Raw genomic sequence first — 23,572 nt, 5'->3', positions numbered from 1 at the left:
ACGTAAGGCAAACTCACAGTATTTCACCTGGGAAGCTGTCTTTTTAGCAGCTAGTACCTGAGGTCACAGGATAAGTTAGATTCAAGTGATCTTTTGCATGAATCCCTACTCTGTGATCAATGAGAACAGGGTGGTGATGAGTACTTTTCTGAGTTTTCTCCCTAAGGTGATTTCAGATTTTCATGTCGACCAGATGTTTTCCTTACTGATTTTCTTTCTGAACCTCTCAACTCCAGCGGAAAGAGCCTTTAACACATTAGAGGGGGCAGGGATTTTTAAAAGTTCTATTCAGACAGAACAAAAGATGTTAGGTACTCTGATCCTCTATTCGTAAACTATGGTTCTATGAGTACTTCTCTTCCTATGACTAAACAGCCCATCTCAAGAAGGGTGGTGTTCTGTATTTTACTTTGTTTCAGGCTAGAAAACAAATCCCACCCCGGTAATTCAAAGCACGTCCAACCAAGAGAAAACCTGTTTAAGCGGCTCTCTTGAGAAATGTCCCTATTTCAGAGTTATCCATTAACTAGTGACCATCCACAAATCACCTATTTCTTCAATCAATAGTTGTCTTTATTCTTGTCTTTCACATTGTATAGAGCTCAGCTGCCACTTGTCTTCGTTTGTGTTATAGAAATTCTGTATATGTACATACAGCTATGTAACACTGCTATATGGAGGAGCATCCAGATATTTCCAAGGCATTATTGTGTTGGCTCAGACTCTAGAGCAGATGCTCAGGTTTGTCAGGCTTCTTTGAGGAATCCATTTGGGTGATAGGTGATGCTGTTTTGCTCTATTGTTCGCCTTTTTTTAGTGGGATTGGCTTGCTATTCTATTCTGTGCTTATGGTGCTCTATAAACGAAAATGTTACTTAACTGTCATCCTACTTCTACTTCAGGGGATCTACATTGATAATCATAAACACTGAATAGCCTTGTCATTGTGCCTGAGCTATATTCTTGCTGTGATGAAGACTGTGGGAGTAGTTTAGGAGTGACAGTTCTGAATTTTACATATTTTTATAGTTTTTGAAGTAAATTAATGTAACTGGCAAAAAAGCCTTTTTATACTACTAAATTGTACATGTCTGTGTCACCTGTACTTCCTGTGTTTTCCAAAGTAAGGCGAAGATTTCGGAGTAGAAGTCTCTACCCCTGTCGGTATGTTCTTGATAATAGGTTTGTTAATGTTTATGATTGTTGAGTTTGTGTTTGTGCATTTTAATGTGGATGGGTAAGTGGGTTAGTGTAAGAATGAATCAGCGTCTATATCGATAATCGGTCCTAAGGGGATAGATGGCGCTGTAGAGGGACTCAGCGGCAGTAATCTGACTGGGGACACATATAGTTCTATAAAGCCTGCTTTAAATTACCATGATGGGATTTGTTTTCTAACTTGAAACAAAGTAAAATATAAGAGACCATCTATCTCCAGTGTTGCACTCATGAAGACATTTATTCACCCACTGACTCATTCTGGTTGGAGCTGATTGTCCAAGGGCTCCCAGTGGCCTTGTTCGATTTGTTCCTGTCACGGGCACTAGTACCAGCCTCACAAGTGGTGCAGTGTTTTTATTGGCACAAGTGGAGTAATGCTGGGCGGTGGGAATTTAGTGGATTCCTGTGGATAGCAGAAGTTTCCATCACATAAATGAAAGAAAACATGTAATTTCAGGCAAAGTTTGAGGTTTGCAGTGTATTGTGGGTAAGAAAACCTCCTGGGATCCACACAAGACACACCATCCTGGAATTCCTTGGTTGTCTAGTTATCAAAAATGTATGTTGTTTGTAGGTTTGCATGGGTGGTGCCACAGCCTGGCCCCAACACTACCCCTATTGAAGGGGTCTAGCAGACGTAATGGTATACTACTGCTTTTGTAAATCGTCCATTGTGACAAAAAGTTACAGGTGAAAATGTCACCATTGGCCGTTTTCTTCCTACTCATTTTCAATATTTTCTGATTTCAACAGTTAGTTTCTTTGAGAAAACCTTGCTATATCTACACGTATGACCCCATGCTGAATTTGGAATGTTGTCTACTTTTCAGAAATCTATAGCTTTCCTTGACCACCCACGGATTTCACACTGGTTTCCACCACAAACTGGAGGTAGATTGGGAGCACACAAAATAGGAAAAATTGGCTAAGTCTTCCAAAAATGCCATAACTGTGGTAAAAATGTTTTTACTCCGCTCTGCATGTTCCTGAAAGCTGGGAAGATGCTGATTTTAGCACAGCAGACTGTTAATTGATGACATTTTTATGAACAAAGCAGACAATTTTATCCAGAGCATTTTTTTCCCCCAAAAGCACAACATGTAGCACTATTTTCCCAGCCACCCGACTCCCCAAAAGTGGCAAAAAATATCCACTCCCTCCCATGAGGAATTAAAAATGTTTATCACGGCGAAAGTCCTGTCTCCTCCTTGACAAGGGAAGCTAATACCACATCTCCTTGCCTTTGACAGTAATTCCCCGAGATTCCATATGACAAAATAGTTGTCTACAGGCTTTCACAGTGTAGTAATAATTTAGCCGTTTGGCTTTAGCATATGATTTTCTCAATAAATAAGTCAGGCCTAATGACTTAGTCGGAACTTATCATAACCAATAGATCAGACCCTTGACATTTGACCTAACTTTTCCCATCGAACCGATCAGGCCTTTATTTAGTCTTCATCATTGGCTAGCACCAATCACAACTCGGGCACACTAATTATGCATAAGCTTTCCTAAAATGAACCATTCAGGCAAATATGTAAACATGAAGTTTGTCAGAACATGATTCAGCCCCCATAAAACGATTAAAAAGGATTATTATTGCGAAATGCACCGTTTCTGAAGGAATTTATCTACACACTGTTCTTTCCTTCAGCTCCGATGTCACTTTCGGTTTCCGAGGCTATAAGGAGCGCACAAAAAGCTGGGTAGGAAAATGCATGGAAATAATAAAAAATCAAATAGAATTTAGAAATACGGCTTTTTTATAAAGTGCATATGCTCTTTAATTGTTCATTTTTTTGAATCACCATGGATGTTTTAACGTTTAAACCACAAAATCGATGGCAGTAATTACTGCCCACCATCTTTTTTTCTTTCCCCATTTCAATTTGATTTGATTTCTGTTTATTTTCCCTTCCTTTTATTTTTTTCTTTGACTTTTTTGTGGTCTGTCTTTTTTTGACCCAATTTTGTCTTTTTCTTTGTAGGCTCATATTTGTTGTTTATATTTTTAGTATTTATTGTATTTTCTCTCTATTGCACAGCTATTTCCGTCTGATTCGTTTTCCTTATCATGTCGGTTTATTGTTTTGTTTCCCTTCCTGTCCACATTTTATCTCAGTTTTCATTTATTACATGTTTTATGTTGCCTGTCGTCCTTATATATTTCTCTGCTCAACATTCCTTGATCTCTTGTGTTTTTGTGCCACACTAACTCGGTCTATATTTGTACTCTGTGTTTGTTCTCTACCTTTCCACTTCTATTTCTCCTCATACCTCTCTTTCTCCCTTCCTCCTCCTCTCTTTCCTTCCCCATCCCCCTCTCTGCCTCTTCCTCCCTCTACCCTTTTCTCTCTCTTCCTCTCTCTTTTTCTCTTCTTCTCTCATTCTGTCTCTTGCTCCCTCTCTCCCCCCTTGTCCTTTTCTTCTCTCTGACTTCCCATCACTACTAAAATACTTTTTTTAAATCTCTAGTTGAGTTCATTGAGATCTGCCCCAGCGGAAAAGGATACATTCCCGTTGAAGGAACATTCCTTTTTGGACAGAGCTCCTATACAGGTAAAAACACATGCTGTATAAAACTCCTAGCTAAATGTTTTGATGATTAATGATGCAAAAGACCAAGATTAAAGACTCTACAGCACACTAGAACGAACTACCAGATCGACACTGATGCTGCAATGATCTCTATAAGCCAGATAGTGCCTTCCATTCGCTGGAATCTTACTGGCGGCTTAAGTTACACCCTTTAGCCACATAGATCGCAGAAATACTTACCTCTGTCCTCTGCTAAAAAATAGTTGGGGAAATATAGGCAAGCCCGTGGACTAATCCTCTGCCTGTAGGGCGCCCACATCCTCTACATGTGTGCATGGCAAGAGGGAAGACAAAGGCACAGAATAATTCTACCAGCAGATCCATAGCTAGAAAAAACTAGGAACGTATTTAGAAACTGCTTGACCTTTAGTAGGACTGAAGCAGTGCGCATGTTTGCTTTTAAGTGTAGCAAAATTATCACTAAGGCTAGGGTGCCCAAAACTTACCCGGCCCTTGTCTTAAAATGTAATATGAATACACTGTTCCCTTCCTCAAAGGTTTGGTGAAGAACATGGCTCTGTACAATGATTTGGTGAGGGTAATCACAGAATGAACTGCATGATGGCACAAGTTTCTGCAAACATAAGCTTTGTGGAAACCCAAGCCTCTTTGTGAGACATGTTGAATCTAGTAGAGATTGTTTGTGAAGACTTAAGGCTCCTAGTACAGAAGTAAGCAAGGATAGCGCCTGGTTCCATGTTATTGAGGGCATAAGGCTTCCAGCAGTAGTTTACTGCTGTTAACTCCTGGTACAATGTCATTGAGGTCAAAATGCATAAATTACAGTAGGTTCCCAGGTGATTACGACATATCCAAACCCTGTTTAGACCCCTATCAGGAAAACAGTGACTCAGTTCCCTAGGAGCTACCATTCCCTGTGAAGTGCCAAGAGCCCTAAGACTAAGCATTTTTTTTTCATGAAATGTGTGAAATTACATGTATTACACAAAATGTACATGAGGAAATACCTCACATAAGCAGTCATGCGAGATACTACCACTAGACTGGTTCCAGGAGAAGATGTCCCTGTGAAACGTTTTCTGTTTGCAAAATGCATCAAAAAGTATCCCGGTCGTGTAATGCCAAATCCATTAATTTCACAAGATTCTTCCCACATAATGGGGTGCGCGTCATCTGTAATGAGGCTATCTTTATTACAGAGAAATGGTTCTCCTCAACTACTAGCCGCCTCTTTGATGTCCTGTTTCCACGAGATAACAGCATTCTGCATATTAATTTGGCTAAAAATAACTGGCGGTGGCATTGTGTTTATTTACTGAGGATTGTGGTCCTGCATAAAACAGCAGACCTTCTTTTCCTTCCAGCTCCCAAGCCTTCTACGTGGTACTCTAAGTCTAGCAAGACGGTACCAAAGCATCAAGATAGGTCATCCAGTGCTGAAGTCCTATGACTCCAAGCCAGCCTGTAGTTGGTCCTGTTTTCCAGGGATAGTCTTCAACCCTGCAGCAGTTAGCACCCTTTAAATAGGCCTAAGGTGTGCTACAAGTTCACAAAGGCACAACCAGTTTTTATGCAACCTGACTCTAATCAAAGGTGTCTGCTACAATGCCAGTACCATCAAAGGCTTCCAACTCTCTTCAGTTCTAATTCTGATCCAGAGCAGAATGCAAATAATGTTCCCCTGGGCAAAAATGATGGTAGGGAGGAGGCAATTTGCTTTCTTCTCATTATACTGATTATGCCAGTTTGCTTGACACGTCTTCTGAAACAGATCTAGAGTTTCCACATAAGCCACCAACTGAAGAAAGTGCCTCATTTGCTCTGGTGGTTCAGAGGATAGCTGAAGCTCTAGACTTGCAATTGTCAATTATTGTGACAAAGACTGATGTGTTGACAGATTCTTAAGCCAGGATCGGCTTAACTTAAGCTATTACTACTCTTCATTTACGCCCTCACTGATGCACTTAGGGAAATTTGGTCCAAGCCATGCTCATGCCCACCGGGTGATCCAGACTTTCTAACCAAACATCCTAAACCAGATTGCTTGATTGTTCATGCATCAACAATTAAGGTCAATCCAAATACCTTTCTGAACAATTCCCCTGACAGGAAATGAAAAATAATTGATGCCTCCAGAAAGTAAATGTTTTTTTGGCTAGTTTAGGCCTCAGATCTGTTAACACAGAGATCAAGTGATGACCCCAGGACCTCTTTTTCCCAAATGATGCATGATGATGATGGTGCAAATTATGTACTCTTCTGATTGCACACATTCAGCTATTCGAACCAGTGTCATACTGAGGCCTGGATATCAACTGAATTTTCTAGAGGCATGCAAGTGTTCTTAAAAACATGCTCTTCGATTGCTTCAGCTATGCCGTGAAAATATTGATTCAGCGCTGGAAGATTTTAAAGACGGTCACCACAGCTTTATCCTTGGGGCTTTTATTACCAGTTAAGCAGTTTTGCAGACAACACCAGCCTTCCCACACTGTACTTTGGCAACTGACACAGCATTTCAAGGTCATGGGTGTGGCAACAGCTGAAACCATTCACACCAGCAGGAGAAGCAGTCCTCCAACTCTTCCTCTGTTGCATTGGCTGTTAAGCTGGTTATATTTGGTCTCACAGGCTCATGTCTGATCAGTAGGAGGCAGAATACTGCATTTCCTCCTCACAGGAGATCCATCACCTCAGACAAGTAGGTCTTATATATTGTTCAGAAGGGCTATGCCCTACCTTTCATTTACTCCCCTCCCCATCTTCCTCCTGCACTAGAACAACTTTTAGATGAGCACTCCACAATCCTGATAGAGAAGACCCTTCTCCTAGTATCCAAAGGTGCCATTGAGCCAGTAGCAAATAGAAGGAGGGAGGTATCAGACCCATCTTAGATCTCCACCCACTGAACCCCTTTTTGAGGAATGACAAGTTCAAAATTATCACCTTGGCTCAGGTCCTTTCATCGCTGGACGCAGAGGATAGGGTGATGGACCTGGACTTCAACTACACCTATCTTAGTACACACATCTTTTAGTCCCACTGGCATTATCCACGGTTTAGGGGCGCAAGGAACACTTTTACTTTAGTGTGGTCTATTTTGCCCCTCAGGTGTTACCAAAAGTGATGGCAGTGGTCAATGCCCATCCCCGCAGGTTGGGGACATATATATTCCCATTACTCAATGACTGCTTTTATAAACAAGCTTGCTGCAAATACTCGTACATCACCTCTGGAAGACAGCCAAACTCCTGACATCCTCAGGGTTTTTCAGTTACTTAGCTGAAGTCCCACCTTGGCCCCATGGAGAGGGCTACCTTCACTGGGGACCTTCTGGACAGTGGTGTTCTAGACCTTTCCACTGCCTCTGCAAGTCCATGCCATTTAGGATTTGATCTTGATGTTTGTGCTCAACCCTTATTCTCAATGAGGATGACTTTGAGAATTTTCAACTTCTAGCCTTGTGTATTTTACTCTTCTCAAACACCAGATGTCACATGCATGCCCTCAAATGGAATCTAAGGTTCCACTGGGTCCGGCATCATGGTTGCCTCTCTGATTCTATCCAGATCTCATACAGGTTGTCTCAGTATCTTCTGTGGTGGCAGACAAGCACCAACCTGACCTGCAGCAGGTCACTCTTCCTTCCCTATCAGACTTCAAAATTGCAACAGACACGTCGCTGCTGAGATGGTGGGTCACACTGAAGAGGTGAAGATCAGAGGCCTCTGGTCTCTGGCAGACAGCCAGCTCCACGTCAGCCTTTGGGTGCTTAGGGAATTTCATTTGGCTCTGAAAGCCTTCCTGACATCCATCAGGAGGAGGCTATTACAGGTCCACTTGGAGAACACGACTGCAACTGCCTTGCGGTATTTTAACAAGCAATGTGAAGTAGGGTACTGCCTCCTATGCCAGCATGCCCTATCCCTGTACACCTTTCTGGTAGCCAACCATCTGGCAGGGTCTCAAACTGCCAGATGAAATGACCTGAGCAGATGCTGGCTGATGTATAAAGAGTGGCATCTACACCCGAGGGTGGCAAGAGGCATCTTCAGCCAGCAGGGTTCACTGTTTCTAAAACTATTTACCATTGTCGATAACACGCAGTGTCAACGATTATGTGTGTTGGAGTTTCCTCTAGAGCATTCTGGTTGAAATGGAGCAAAAATGTTGTGCACATTTCCACCACTACCTGTCCTGAGCCACGTTCTGAGAAAGATCAGGACAGCCCGGGTGTAAGTCATCTTAATCGCGACGGACTTGCACAGAAGCGTGCAGTGCCCAGAGCTTCTGACAAGGTGCCTTCCGATGAGGCTACCACTTTGGAAGGAGCTCCTGTCTCAAAACAGGGCCCTGCATCTAAGTCATCTAAGTCTCCACAACCTACACCTCTGTATGTGGAAATTGAGCAGTGGAAATTGAATACATTTGACTTGCTGACCAACGTGGTTGATGTAATTCCTAGGTCCAGATGCCCTTCAACACAGTCTGTCTAATCTAGATGCTCCGGCAAACGTGTTGCCTGGTGCAGGGACCGAAATTCTGACCCCAGCAGTTCTTTAGTTTTTTCTATTGTTAACCTAGCGAGGGCTTGTGGTGGACATGTTGAAAGGTTATTTGTAGGCCCTTTAGGGCTTATTTTTAGGTTTGTCTGATGAACCATAGTTGTTTAAGTCTCCATTTGTTATTCTTTTCATTAAAGCTTTGAATCACATGTTTACCCTATAACCCTTTGTTTGCTGGGTTTTACCATCAATGTGCTGAGGTCATCCCTGACTCCTTTGCAGAGGCTCCCTTTATTTGGGGCTATCCTAGGTACAGTGTTGTTTCAAGCTATACCTCCACCTCAATGAGTATAGGACGTACAGGCTATGATCCCAATGTTTCAGCCTGCAGCCTGGGTCTCAGTGGGAGCGTCTTTCAGTCAATCAATCAGTATTTGTATAGTGCAGCAATGTCACCCTTGGGGCATCTGGGCGCTGGTGTGCTACATCTCAGTCAAAAAGCCAGGTCTTGAATTTCCTCCTGAAATCCGTGAGGGTGGGTGCTGTTCGAAGGTGGAGAAGGAGCTTGTTGCGGTCTTGGCGGTGCTGTAGGAGAAGGCATGGCCACCACTGCGACAGATGTGGGGTGTGTACGGGATGGCTAGAGAAGAGGAGCACAGGTGTCTGGTGGGCTGATAGAAGTTGAATTGGAGGTTGATGTAAGCCATTCCTTGACCATGTAGGGCTTTATAGGTTGTATAAGGGTCTTGAACTGGCATCTCTTCTGGATGGGGAGCCAGTGAAGGTTTCTGAGGTGGAGGATGATGTGGGTCCATTTGAAGAGGTCCAGGATGAGTCTGGCTGCTGCGTTCTGTATGGTCTGGAGTCTCTTGAGGTGTTGGGTGAGGATGCCGGTGTAGAGGGTGTTGCCATAGTAGAGGTGGCTGGTGACGAGGGCCAGGGCAACTGTTTTCCTGGCGCTGACTGAGATCCATCTGAAGATTCTGCAGAGCATGCGGAAGGTATGGAAGTAGGAGGAGGCAACTGCGTTGATCTGCCGCTTCTTGGTCAGTTCGCTGTAGAGGATGATGCTGAGGTTGCATGTGTGGTCTGTCGGTGCGTGTGTGTGTCTAAGTACAGTTGGCCACCAGCTGTGGTCCCATATGGATGTGTTTCTCCTGAAGATCAGTACTTCCATCTTGTTGGATTTGGGTTTAAGGTAATTGGCTCTCATCCAGTTCGCTATGTTGGTCATGGCGTTGCAGAAATGTATTCTGGTTGTGGGGAGGGTCTTCAATAAGCAATAGGATGAGTTGTGTGTTGTCTGTGTAGGAAATGATGTGAACACCGTAGGATCTCACAATGTCCGCGAGGGGGGTCATGTAGGTGTTGAACAGCGTAGTACTGAGGGATGATCCTTGAGGTATGTTGCAGATGATGTTCTTGGGTTCAAGGGTGAAAGGAGGCAGCCAGATGCTTTGTGTGCGTCCTGTAAGGAAGGATGCAATCCACTTGAGAGGCTTCTCCTCTATGACAGTGCTGTGGAGTCTGTTGATGATAGTGTAGTGGGATACAGTGACACATGCACCTGAGATATTGAGGAGGATCAAAGCTACAGTCCTCCCGTGGTCAAGGAGGGTTCTGGTGTTGTCTACGGCAGAATCCTGATTGGGAGTTGTCAAGCAGGTTGTTTTGTTCCAGGTGCTCAGTGAGCTGTTCGTTGAAGGCCTTCTCGGGTACTTTAGTAGTGTAGGGGAGCAGTAAGATTTGTTGATAATTTCTTAGTTTGCCGGGCTCTGAGACATCTGGGTCTCCTTGCCTCTTGCATCCTGCTTGTTGACCATGCCAGGTAGCGCATGCGGCCCTAAGGTGGAATTTGAAGTCTCAGTGGACTTAATGCCATGAAAATCTATCAGATTTTATTCAGGTGTCTGAGGAGACTGCAAAAGACCTGCAGTTGTGGCTTCTGGCTGCAATTGGACCAGCTTCAGACTCTTCTCCCTTCTCCTACTCTGAACTTACGTGGTGACGGAGGCATCGTTGCTGAGCTGGGGAGGTCATCTGGGTGAGGTGGAGATCAGAGGATTCTGGTGACTATAAGAAGCTTGGCTTCACATAAATCTGTTGAAGCTTTGAACGATCCGCTTGGCTTTAAATGCATTTCATCCAAACATCAAGGGCGAGCCAGTACAGGTACACACAGATAATATGACCGCCATGTGGTATTGCAGTAAATAGTTTGGAGTAGGGCCATGGGTTCTGTGCTTGGAAGCTTTATGTCTTTGGAAATGGCTGAACAATCAGGACATATCTCTGATTTGCCAACAGCTGGTGGGATCTTTAACCATCAGAGGAGACAAACTCAACCGGTGTTGCCAAGCAGATCACAAAGGGCATTTACAAGCAGAGGTGGCACCGGAAATCTACTAGCAGTTGGGAGAATCCCGGCTTGATCTAATTCCACACTTCAGATAACGCACAGTGTCCAGAATTTTACATGTTGGAGTACCCAAGGCAGTCCTCTATAGGAGATGCCTTTCATCTACTGTGAGGCTCGGGTCTGCTATGTGCCTTTCTGCCCTTTCTCTCCTGCCCATAGAACTCAAGAAGATCAAGAGAGATGGGGCCCAAGTCATTCTAATGGCAGTGGACTGGGTGAGGAGAATGTGCCACCCTGAACATCTGTCCATGAGTATAGGTCCTACAATTTGGTTGCCTCTTTGGGAGGATCTCCTGTTGCAGTAGCAAGATCGTGTTGTGCACCCACACCTGGGCAATTTACACCTCCAAGCATGGAAATTGAGCGCCAACAACTGACGGCATACAGTCTCCCTCCCAAAGTAGATGATGTGTTCCTGGCAGCCATGAATGCATTCACAAAGACTGTTTATGGTGGGCGCTGGGAGACGTTTGTGGTGTGGTGTTCCTCCTGTCCTGTCCAACCCTTACAGGCTTCCCTTTCTGATATTCTTTTGTTCTGTTTGTCATTAACACAACAAGACCTTGTTCTAGCCAGAAAGGCAGCATTCCTCCTTAGGTAGTTACGCCTTTTCATGTAGGACATTTATCACTTGGTCATCTGTTTATTTTCAATTTCATCCCTTGAAAGAGGAAGAGCGACTTCATTGCCTGGATCCTCAGAGAGCTCTCAGCTTTTACTTAGAGAGAGCCATGGAATTTCGACAAGGTGAACAACCTTTTGTGGGTATTAGTGGAGTAAAGAAAGATAAGGCAGTGCAAAAAACGAACCAACTATAGATGGATTGACTTAAATGTGAAGATCTGATATAGGCTAGCCAGTAAACAGGAACCGGAAGTATTACATGTTCATTCTACTAGAGCAAAAGCTGCTACTACATCACTAGCTTGCGGGGTACCAGACACTCAAGTCAAGCTGGAGGGGAACTTTGCTTGATCTGTCCTATAGGATTTCCTAATGTGAACCATTCCAGAGAACCACCACCTGGGAGGTACTGCTTGGTATCTATTCAAAAGGTGAGGCATCTGTGGTTACAAGTCTCTATTAGAAGAACAAATTACTAAGCTTCCGTAACACATTTTGTGGTAGTGACTGTATCTAACTGCAGATTTCTCACCGGCTCCTACTTCCCAGTTCTGTGGAATGCATTTATTAAAAGCTTTACGTAATAAGAGTTCGAAGTAAAAAAAATCTGCACACAAAGATCTTTTGTCTTTTGATGTTAGGTTCTTAACGCTCCATGTCTTTTGCATGGACGGGGTGCAGAAAGGAACTGATGTCAGTGCAAACAGGTGACGTATATATGGGACCCTATGTCATGTCTGCACAAGATGGAGCAGCACAAGTGGCAATGATGTCACATGATGCCACCTGTTGTTGCTGGAGAATATTGCTATGCAAAAGTTTCCACATCCAGTTTTACACCTGGAGGTATTCAAAAGGTAAAAGGTTTGCGGTTAGGAAGAGTCTCTACCATAACAGGCATTATCAAATGTAAGTTACTTGTTTATTTGTATTAGTCTGAGCAGAAGCATACATTAGTTAGAGTACATCTTTCAACTGTATCCCACTTTAAATATACTTTGGATAGGCCTTCATTATGGACTAAAAGATTTGTTAAATAGTATGTCAAAGACCTGGGGGCGTGGCCAAAATGGCGACCGGGATGGTCGCATAATCTGCAGCTCCGATCCCGGCCCGTGTTTATCTTCCTAAAACAGGCGCCTGCACCCTCAAGCATGCGAGGCGCCACCTGCTCTGACTGGGGCGCCGACATCGCCTCACCCAAACCCGACTGCGGCACTTCGGGAACCAAGGAGTGGGCTGCGGTCTCGTGAAAGGCCGATGAGATCCGCAGAGGCCGGGGCTCGTTCGCCGGAGCCATCGGGACGTGACGCCGTCCTGCACCGTAGCGGCTGTGGCGGGGGCTGCGGACGTGCTCCCGGGGCGCTGCTGTCTGACCCGGCTGCCGGAGGGGAGGCGCGGACTCCGGCGAAGGTGAGGCAGCGCCTGTGCCCCTGCTCCGGGGCTGTGCGCCTGGAGCGGCCGCCCTCTCCGGGGGTTGCGCTCGGCCCGATGCGAGCTGCGCTCCCGAGGGGAACCGGCTCGCTCCCCTTGCCCCGCATGTTTTGTGCCGTTGGGACACGCGCCCACTTTGAGCTCTCGAGGCTGGCGCACGGGCAGAAACCGCGCTCCCCACAGGACCGGATGCGACCTCGCCGGTGCCCTTGACCCGTGACTCTACAACCGGGGCGACCGGCTGAAAACACCCCGGGGCACTGTGCAGACGATCCCTCGTGGACCAAGCCCGGACCATTAAACAGCTAAGCAGTAAGGGGGAAAGACAAGTGGGAAAAAAAAAAAAGAAAACAAATAAATAAAAAGAAGAGAAAGAAAAGTCAGGACCACCAAAGATTAAGAAAACTGAGACCTACCAGTCCCAGCCTCCAAGCAGCAGCACAACAATAAAACAGACCCCTCCAGCAATAAAACACACAACAGGGCACAACACTATATCCTCCTGTGGCGCTTCACCGGCAGCACTAATCGAGCCGCAGCGCTCCCAGCAGTGCTCTCACCAGACATAAAAGCCTTGAGGCTCTCCACTATAAAGTGTGTACACTACACAAGCAAAGTATTCCTACCCAGTCCTCACTACTCCAAACAGCGCTGTCGGATCCCAAGCTATGGGCCCTACTCCTCTGCAACAACACGCAACCCTGACGGACACGGTGCTCTAGTACCCGAGTGTGGAGTAACTTCTCTACCTGATACGTAGCAAGATTCCCACTTTAAAGGAACAAACCTCTGCAGCCCTAACCAATTGAAGCTACTCAAAAGACAATTGTTAACAGCAATACCGTCACGTAAATAATCAATCGGCAAACCAAAGACCCCACGCGCACCTTCTGTGAATATGGATGCTAGTGCCCCACCCCCACCTGCGGAAGCCTCAGCCACACAACAAGCACTACAAAAGATGGAAATAACACTCCAAACACACACAACGCAATTTGAAAAGATTTTACAAGCCAAACTAGACACTAAAATTACCCTCGAAGCAAAAATAGGCTCGGTAATCGAAGATGTTAACCTATTGCGTACAGACCAACATGCGTTAGTTGAAAAGGTCGCAGGTTTGGAAAAAGATACGTCACACTTCTCACCAGCGGTAACCAAACTACAGTCACAAATGGGGGCTGTAACAGCAGAATTGGAGACACTGAAGCGCAAAGCTGAAGAAGCAGAAGGAAGGTCCAGACGTAACAATATCCGCTTTGTGGGATTTCCTGAGCGAGTTCAGGACCCGTGCGCAGAACTGTTCATTGAGCAATGGCTAATAGAAACAGTACTGAAAGACAATGTCCCGAAGTTCTTCTCAGTAGAACGCGCCCATAGGGTTCCCGGAAAACCTATGCCCACTAATAACAAGACTCCTCAATTACCGCGATAGGGACCTCATATTGCAACTGTTTCGTAAAGCAGGCCCAATGCGCTTCGAAGGAGCAGACATATCAGCCTACCCGGACTTTACAGCAGAGGTGCAGAAAAAGCGTAATTCATTTTTTCAGGTCAAAGAGCGACTAAGAGACCACAACATCAAATACGCTCTGCTGTTCCCGGCCAAACTTCGAATACAGGATGACACCTGCACTCTCTTTTTGACCTCACCAGAAGATGCATGGACTTGGCTACACGCAAATGGACTCGCTGACCCGTTAAATGCAAGAAACCCCAAAGACAAAAATCACCCCCCTAGTGACAAACGCAAATCCCGCAGGCAACCAGACACTAAACCTACCCCTGAACAGTCTCGCGCGGAACGCTCTCTACTACTGCAGACTACATCCCTCTTCGCCAATACATCTCCGGGGTCCGTATCGACGCAATCGGGATTGGAATCCGAGCTAGGGGCACTTTCTGACTCTACAGAATCCACCTGGTTCCCCAATCTTACTCCACGGACAGCAGACGACATCTGCTAATGCATACCAGTCTCGGACACAACAGTACATGACATCCTACAGAAGAAGCCACCATCGCCCGCTAAAACCTTTTGCTGCCCACTGGCTCCGCCTCTACTTCACCGCTACCCCTGACCGCAGCAAAAGATTCACGGTTGGCCCCAGAAAGTAGCAATCCCAACAAGAGCCAAATGGGTCGGAACCAGCATTGACTTGAACTTACTTATTTGAAACACCCCCGCACCATATGGACCGTTCCACCTGGTTGGCAAGTATTGTATTGTTAAAGCCCTTGCCACTACCACAGTTATTGTTAGATATAGTTAATGTTATTGTTTTAATTAGCAGAGTCACAACCATGAGGCATAACTTAGCTTATAGTATTCGAAGTAAATGTCACTATTATGTTAACAACAAGTACACACTAGGTAACCGCAGTATAAACTGGCTAGGCACAATGGGCGTGAGATACATTATTGATGCAAAAAGAGCCGGCCTTCCAAACTCACAAAGTCCACGCACAAAATTACAAAAGATCCGTGGCAGCCCAGAGACAACAGTATAACCCACAATATAAAATACTCACATGGAATATAAGGGGCATGGCATCCCCGCGTAAGCGACAACAGATCAACGCATACCTTAGGAGACATCAAATACATTTCGCCATGCTACAGGAGACACACCTGGCTAAGTCCTCTTTGGAGTATACAAAAGTAAAATGGAAAGGGCAATTATATGGTACCACCTTTTCAACATATGCCCGGGGAGTAGCGATCTGGATAGCCCCTGGGGTCCCCTACGTTACGTCCCGCGTACAATGTGACCCAAATGGTCGATATGTCCTCCTGGAGGGTGCCCTAGATGGGGAACCCATGGCATTAGCATCAATATATACCCCCAATTTAAATCAATGGGAATTTTTACGGACACTTAACAGTAGTAAACTCAACGACCCGGAGATGGATACCATTTGGGGCGGCGACTTTAATTGCGTATTAGACATTCACAAAGACCACTCTATCCCTCCGTTGGATAACACCCTAGCTAAACGTGCTTCACTCGAACTTGCAGAGTGGGCCTCCAATAATAGGCTAAGAGAAATTTGGAGAACTGGCCACCCCACACACCGCAAATACTCTTTCTACTCCCCAGTGCATAAATTATACACTAGAATAGATATGATATTTGCATCAAATGACATAATTCCAAAAATAACCACATCAGGCTACCTGGCTCGCACCATATCCGATCATAACCCGCTCCAAGCTACCCTGAGAATGGGCCGCACACACACGTGCATTCCCACATGGCGTTTACAACCAAATGCCCTCATAGATCCTCCTTTTCATGCTGAACTAGCTAAATGATTATCGGATTACTTTGCTTTAAATAAAAACACAACAACAGCGCGCGCCATGGAATGGGGCGCTCACAACGTGGTTATACGCGGCCACTGCCTTGCAGCCTCGTTGGGGGTCAAAAGAATGCTTAACAGGGAACTACTAGAGATAGAATCTAAAATCCGCAAGGCAGAGAACGAGGCCACTACTAGCGTGACCTCGCTTGAAACACTAAACTCGCTGAAATCTGACTACAGAGAAGCTGATGCCAGACTCAGCAGACATGACTACAGACATTTTAAAGCCCGACAGCACGCAGAAGGCGACAGATCGGGCAAACTACTAGCATGGTTGGTGCGCCAACCACTACAGTCCTCACCTATAGGCGCGATAAGAACACACTCAGGAGAAGTGATTAACACTCAAGCTGGAATCAATAAGTCCTTTCATACGTATTATCGTTCCCTATATCAGCCCACTAGCCCTCCAAATTAGCAACAACTGTCTGAACTCCTGTCATTGATTCCCCAAAATATGAATATCATTGATAGCGCAGCCACACTGGATGGTCCCATTACTAGTGAAGAACTACGCTTAGCTCTTTCTCAAATGGCACGTGGCAAAACCCCTGGTTCAGACAGACTACCAATGGAATATTATAGCTCATTATCCGCCCATCTCCTGCAGCCTTTGATCGAGGTATTTAATGAGTCACTAAATAGAAAGCAGTTACCAGACTCCATGCGCGCAGCATTGATAGTGGTACTACCAAAACCAGGACGCGATCCACTAAATGTCAAATCCTACAGACCACTCTCCCTGTTAAACACTGACTGTAAACTCCTGGGGAAAATCCTAGCAAACAGTCTACTCCCTTATTTATCAGACTTAATACATCATGATCAATCTGGATTTGTACCAGGGAGGAACACTTTTCTAAATATAAGACGCCTAATCCGTATATTACACAGTACCACAGAAACTGAGGCATTGGCTGTGGCATTAGACATAGAGAAGGCGTTTGATACGCTCGGATGGGAGTATCTCTTCCGCACTCTGAAAGCGTTCGGCTTTCAAAATGGTTTCATCAGCTGGATTGCCACGCTATACGCAAAACCAACAGCTCGCGTCAAAACGGGCCAAATGGTATCAGAGGCGTTCCCCATCGGTAGAGGCACCAGACAAGGATGCCCTCTATCCCCTTTATTATTTGCAATAGCTATGGAGCCATTGGCAATCAAACTCCGTAGCTGCGCAAACGGATGGGGCATCCGAGAATCCAACATATACCATATTATTTCCTTATATGCGGATGATGCTTTAATATACTTGCGTAACTATACCTCCTCCCTCACAGAAGTTATACAAATCCTGGATAACTTTGCTCTATCCTCTGGTCTATGCGTTAATTGGGCGAAATCATGTATTTTCCCGCTTACCCGTATACCTACTGAGCAGCAAACGTCATTACCACTACTCCAACTGGCATGAGCATATCAGACCTTTAAATATCTGGGGATTCAGGTATACCACTCCATGACAGACCTACGTGAGGGCAACCTCGATGGGCTGCTATGCTCAACTCGAGGATCTATGGCATTTTGGAGCTCCCTCCCACTATCACCCATGGGCTGCACGGCCATAGCTAAAATGTTAATATTACCTAGATTTTTATACTGTTTCACAGCGCTCCCATTATCCCTGCCACGTTCATTCTTTCATAAACTACACTCCCTGCTAACAGATTTGTTGTGGGGCAGGGACAGACGGAGGGTAGCGCTAGCCATTACACAATATCCACAGGAGGAAGGCGGGCTCGGCATGCCGAACTTTGAATTATATTACGCAGCAGCCCAACTCCAATGGTAACCACGTGGCTTAGCGAACCGCCCACCCGAGAGTGTACAGCGATAATGTCTTATACGGCACCACAAACGATACTGACATCACTTATGTCCAAACCTCCTTACCCGTCTAATAAAAATCCCCTAATAGAAACAGCCAGATACTGCTGGCGGAGATATGTCCAGGGCAAAACCCTAACTCCCCCTTACTCGCCTGCAATACCTTTGGCTCAGGTACCAGGTGTCCAAGCTCTCTCCCATCACCATGATATACGGGTAACCAAGACATTGAACATGGGGGACTTGAGCTCTAAAGCAAGCACTTTTGCAGAGCTCGTGTCTACCGGTATCATGCAACCTGGGGCATTCTTAACATTTAACGCCATTAACAAACTTCGACAAAACTTTTGGGGGCGCAACCCACATGAACCCAACGAATCCCCTCTACTCACCTCATTACTCACTATAGGAAACACAAAGGGCAGCATTACTAAATTATATAAAATACTCCTAACAGATACCTGTACTGCTCTGACCCAAGTTAAAAGCCGCTGGGATGGGGTCCTCCCCACACCAGTCGACCAGAAGTCCTAGGAAGCTACCCTCACCACGATTAAATCCGTATCCCGTAACGTCAGACTGAGATACACTCAATTCAATTACATCCACCAAGCATATCTATCTCCGTCCCGTATCAACAAAATATACCCAAACTCTAAACCAGAATGTCCTAGATGTGCTACCCCGCTGCTAATTTCTACCATATGGTTTGGGAATGCCACACAATAAATACTGGCTGGTGCCGCATTACCGAGACGGTAGCAGACATAATAGATAACACGCTTACTCCCACACCAGAATCCTGCTTGCTGGGTATACGTTACCGGGGCAAGAATGAAAAACACACTCACAAGTTTATAGATCTTGCGTTTGTAATATACAAGCGATTGATCGCTACACACTAGAAGGCCCCTAATGCCCCCCCCCTATTCCGCCTGGCTTGCAGCCTTGCACAGCTCCACACTAGCGGAGGCCCACACTCTAAGACAGCTGCAACTCAGAGGCCAGATACAAGAGGGTGCCGAACACTGGGACCACTTTGTAGTACAAATAGAGTCTAGAGATGATAAATACCCCCCTTGAAATACGTGACATAAACAAAATGCCCTGCAAGTAAATACTTAGCAATCACGACAAGGAACATATCACACTTGACGTAACACCCCAGCTGATCTCGTCATATTAGCCCGAAAATATACAGTTGGATAACAAGCGCAACTTCACCCAGATGCGAATACGCAAGTTGATAGTGGCTGCCGATGCTCTGTCAGCCCTGCCCTCGCCCCATTACAAACCATATAACACGCAAGCAAAGCACTAACATATTTCATGCCTACATAGCTGAATGTTACCGCAATCACTTAGAATACCATTAAATATACTTAAGCAAAACTACAGATATGCCTATTGTTATAAAATGCACCAAGTTAAGTTGTATGTCAGTACATTAAACTGTAACCGTACTGTATAGGAATTACAAGTACGTGGAGAGGCACATGAAAAGAGAAAAAATTTCATTCTCTTACTAATTCAAGGGAAATGTACTGCTGTTCATGTGTTGTGTTTAATAAACAGATAAAAAAAAAAATTGTATGTTCAAGACCTCTTTAGAGCTTTCCATCCAGTGTGATGCCCACCGCCACACGGTTGCTGAATACAGGTTGTGTGGAATCTTCTGCCTGCTCAACCAAGTAACGTTCAAACTTGTACTAATTTAACTTCTGAGCATATTTGTGCATTGTCCACAGCTACTAAATGGAAGATATCCTCTAGAAAGTTAATTAAATTCAGCATCATCTCTCATCTGTGTTAGAAATATGAGATTACTCAGTTCATAGATGTCTTTGAGACCAGGGGGGCTGCAGCTATTTTAAAGGACCCCATGGAAATGTCACTATTAAATCCAATCCTCAAAGATACTGCAAATCCTGCATCACTGGAGTTCATCATTCCAAGACTTTAATTGCGCTATAATGTTGCCACTCCAACTGGCAACATCCTTTCAGTTGTTGTTTATAGTATGGCATCTGGTCTGTCCTGACTTCCACCTTCACGGTTTAGAGGAATAATAAGGGTGACCATATTCAGATACAACTTTACCACTTCTCAAATAAAGGAGATAAAATGCTTGGTAGAGTAAAGTTCAGTAGATAGATGCCCTTAGCCTGCAAAAAAGCAGAGGAAAGCACCCAAATAAGGGGAAAAAGACAAACTAAGTTAGACAAATATTTCAAAGAGCAAAACAGAAGCAATAAAGATTGAAACCACAACAAGGAATTGCAACAAAATGCACAAAGGATACTAATTAAGATGGAGCAAGAGAACCTCTAAACAAAGGAATACAGTGCAATTTAGACTGGTTCACGTAATGTAGTAATGTGCTGCATTCATTTGTGATCTGCCTTTTTAGGTCTCATCTGAGAAAACATTCGCTTTGTCCCTTGCAAATCTTAAAAGGGTTTAGAGCTCACCCATTACTTACTATTGCCTGGCTTCCTGGTCACTTCTATTTTGTTTTCATTTGTCAGCGGCAGCTGGTTTCACTCCAGATGACTTTGGGAACATTTTGGTTTCACTTCTTCAGATTTAAGACACACGCACACCCACTCAACCAACCAACCAACCAACCATACCCACCCCAGGATCATTTGGTTCAGGAAACCATGGTTCAGGTGCCGGGTGAGGATTCTACTTTACCTCAGGACTTTGATGGCAGGTGAGTGAACATTCAGGGGCCTTCACAGTGAACTTCCAGATCCAAGTTTCACTGCTGCTGATGTATTTGTTAAATATAGGTTTCTTTTAGTGGGGCTGTTCCTTTTTGCATATATTGCCATAGGCTGTGCCTATTACCCCATCTCCATCCTATGTTTTGATTCATAATATTAACTTTACTTTATTCCTACACATGTGGAACACCTGTTTTAGGCACACTTAGGATCTGTGCACCTTCCCCTTACCCACTGCTGCTTATGCCACTGATCACTCTGACGGTGCCTGTTACACACTGATAAATTTTGATCCGTCAGCCTCTTCAGCGATCCACTGCAGCACCTGCTACCTTTGTCTGCTCCTTTCCCTGGTGACTGCCCCATCCCTTTCCAGCTCCGGCACCACCAATCACCTTAACTCACCAGATTTCTGCTATGTCTTTGTCGATTCTTGCACATAGTAAGGGAAGCAATTTTAAATACATGTGTATTCTTTGATTTCTGTTACTGTTAATTAGAAAAATGGTGGTCGAGAGAGCAGTATTTGCACATATTGTCGACTGGAAAATGAGACCTTGGCACATTTTGTTTTCTTTTGCCCTAAATATTTGAAGCCCCGGAAAAAGTGGATTGTTCTCTTGTGCAGACTTTTTGGCTCTCAGAACCACTGGGAGATGCTCAGAATTTGAACTAGTGACATGTGAAAAGGTTGTGTTCACACTGTCCCGGTACTTGCAATGGGCTTGAACCTTGTGAACGAAGGATATGTTCTTTATAGGTGACTGTAATCCATCTTGCCTTAGATGATAGTCTTGAAATGGTTCTAAAAGGCCATTAAGTTCAGTGACTAATTGCCTTCCAACCGACCCAACTGTTGAAGTTTAATTGACGAAGCCAAAATTGTTGCAGAGGGAACTTACCTTGTTGTAAAGGGAATTTTACTGATGAGTAATTTTAATGATGAATCAATTAATTTTATTAAGCTGTAAACTGGTTTTAGGTCATTTTGTATTTATGATTTTACTGTTCATATATGTTTTTGACCTTGTATTGATATTGGATCTCACACTTGCAGAGGAGACTCCCTGATACAGGCTCATCACTGAGTCAAAGACCTCTGGGATGGACTAGACTGCCTGACGAGTTGTGAATACTGCCAATTGTTGCATCATGAGGGGGATAAATCTGGGAGGGTTTTGGCATGGCGTCTGCAGCTGGAACATCCACCTCCCCTTATCCTGCCCCTGCGGCACTCAGACGGCTCAGTGGTGTCCAGTCAGGCTGGGATTAATGCACTGCTATGGGACCATTTGAAGGGCATCTACTGTGCCGGCCCCCACATACCTCTACAGCGCTTCAGGAATTCTTTATGGGTTTAGGACTCAAACACCTCACTGAGGTGCAGAGTAGAGGTCTCAACGAAGACCTTCAACTAGAAGAGCTTCAGGTGTCGTTTGGGGCTATGGAACGTTGCAGGATGCCCGGCCCAGTCATTCCGAGACCTTTCTCTGCCTCACCTACCGGAGACTTATCAAGAATACAGGTGCATGGGGCTCCTGCTGTGTTCTACCCCAGAAGCCCAGATTGTGATGCTTCCAAATCCAGGCAATGATCCGGAAGACCCTAGCAAGTACAGACTGTTATCTATCCTCGGGGTTGATGCCAAAATATTAGCTAAGGTCCTCCCGATGCGACTAGGACGTGTCGTAACATATTTAGTGCATGAGGACCAGTGCGGTTTTATACCAAATAGGGGGACACACATAAATCTGCTTAGACTCTCTCATGTACTCCACTTGACCTCAGGTACAGGGGCCAGGGTGGTGGTGATCACACTGGATATCAAAAAAGCATTCAGCACTCTAGGGTGGGAGTACCTATGGGCTGTGTCGAAGAGAATGGGACTAGGCCCAGTATTTATATAATGGGTTTCACTACTTTATGCTCACCCGACAGCTCATGTTCACAACAGCACCATGGTCTCCGAAACCATACCTATGGCGAGAGGGACAAGATTTGGTTGCCCTCTGTCTCCTTTCCTTTTAGAATGTTACTCCCTCCTTGTTGCCTTTATGTTTTGCAAAATTCTATGGGCCACATTCCATGTGCCGCATTCAGCAGACTAAACAGTCTCCTGATTTCCCTCATATGGGCAGGCCACCAGAACTGGGTAAAATTAGACTACCTGAAACTAGGGTTGGAGCTGGGGGGTCTGGATATACTGGAGTTGTAGATGTACTATTTTGTGGGTATCTTGCTATATGCTGCACAATGGTGTGCAAAAGGAAAGATGGGAGAAAAAACCCTCCTGGCGAACTGGGGCAGTGTGGCAGATCTCCCCTAGTACCTAATGAGAGGGAGTGGAGTGCCCCTTTATAGTGCGCCAGGTCACAGAGGTTTGAGAGCGGATGGTCACACTTGTGCTTTGCAGAGCCCCCTATGCTACACAACTACCACTGAGGTGGATGTTGGGCTTCAAGCAGACCCAGGCAGTGATGGTTGTATCATACTGGTAACGTGGTGGTTGCTCCACAGCTGGAGACCTGTATCAGAATCGGGTTTTCTCAACGCAGATGAGGCCATGGAATGGTTTAAGCTACCGCCCAGCCAATTCCTGCAATATACCAAACCTTCTTGCACAGTCCATGAGATATAGCCCATTTTTCCTACGTAACTCCAAGAATCTCATTCGCTACAGCTTCTTTTAGGCGCTGGCTCCACTAGGGGAATGATATCTCACAAATACAAGGCCCTGAAACTAGTTTGCAGACTGGACTTCACACCAATTCAACACAGATGGTTGGAGGACTTACCGCTCCCCCTCACAGACTCCAAGTGGTGTTGGGCGTTTGCTCAAGTGCGAGAAGTGGCAAGTAATGCTCGGTTTCAACTTATCCAGTTCC

General features: G+C 45.1%; 1 protein-coding gene across 5 annotated transcripts in view; it reads left to right on the top strand.

Moving 5' to 3' along the window:
- Window positions 1-23,572, top strand: part of LTBP2 (latent transforming growth factor beta binding protein 2) — a 1,514,902-nt gene that overhangs the window by 1,251,179 nt on the left and 240,151 nt on the right. For 4 of the 5 annotated variants that reach the window (XM_069208495.1, XM_069208492.1, XM_069208494.1 and 1 more), the window contains one exon: window positions 3,700-3,783. The exons of the other annotated variant lie outside the window; for it this stretch is intronic. In XM_069208495.1, coding sequence (XP_069064596.1) covers window positions 3,700-3,783 — 84 coding nt within the window. The remainder of the gene's footprint in view (window positions 1-3,699; window positions 3,784-23,572) is intronic. 5 annotated transcript variants of the gene reach the window in all.

The sequence above is a fragment of the Pleurodeles waltl genome, chromosome 9 (assembly GCF_031143425.1).
Source record: "Pleurodeles waltl isolate 20211129_DDA chromosome 9, aPleWal1.hap1.20221129, whole genome shotgun sequence".
Lineage (NCBI taxonomy): Eukaryota > Metazoa > Chordata > Amphibia > Caudata > Salamandridae > Pleurodeles > Pleurodeles waltl.
This window is presented reverse-complemented; position numbering and strand designations above follow the sequence as displayed.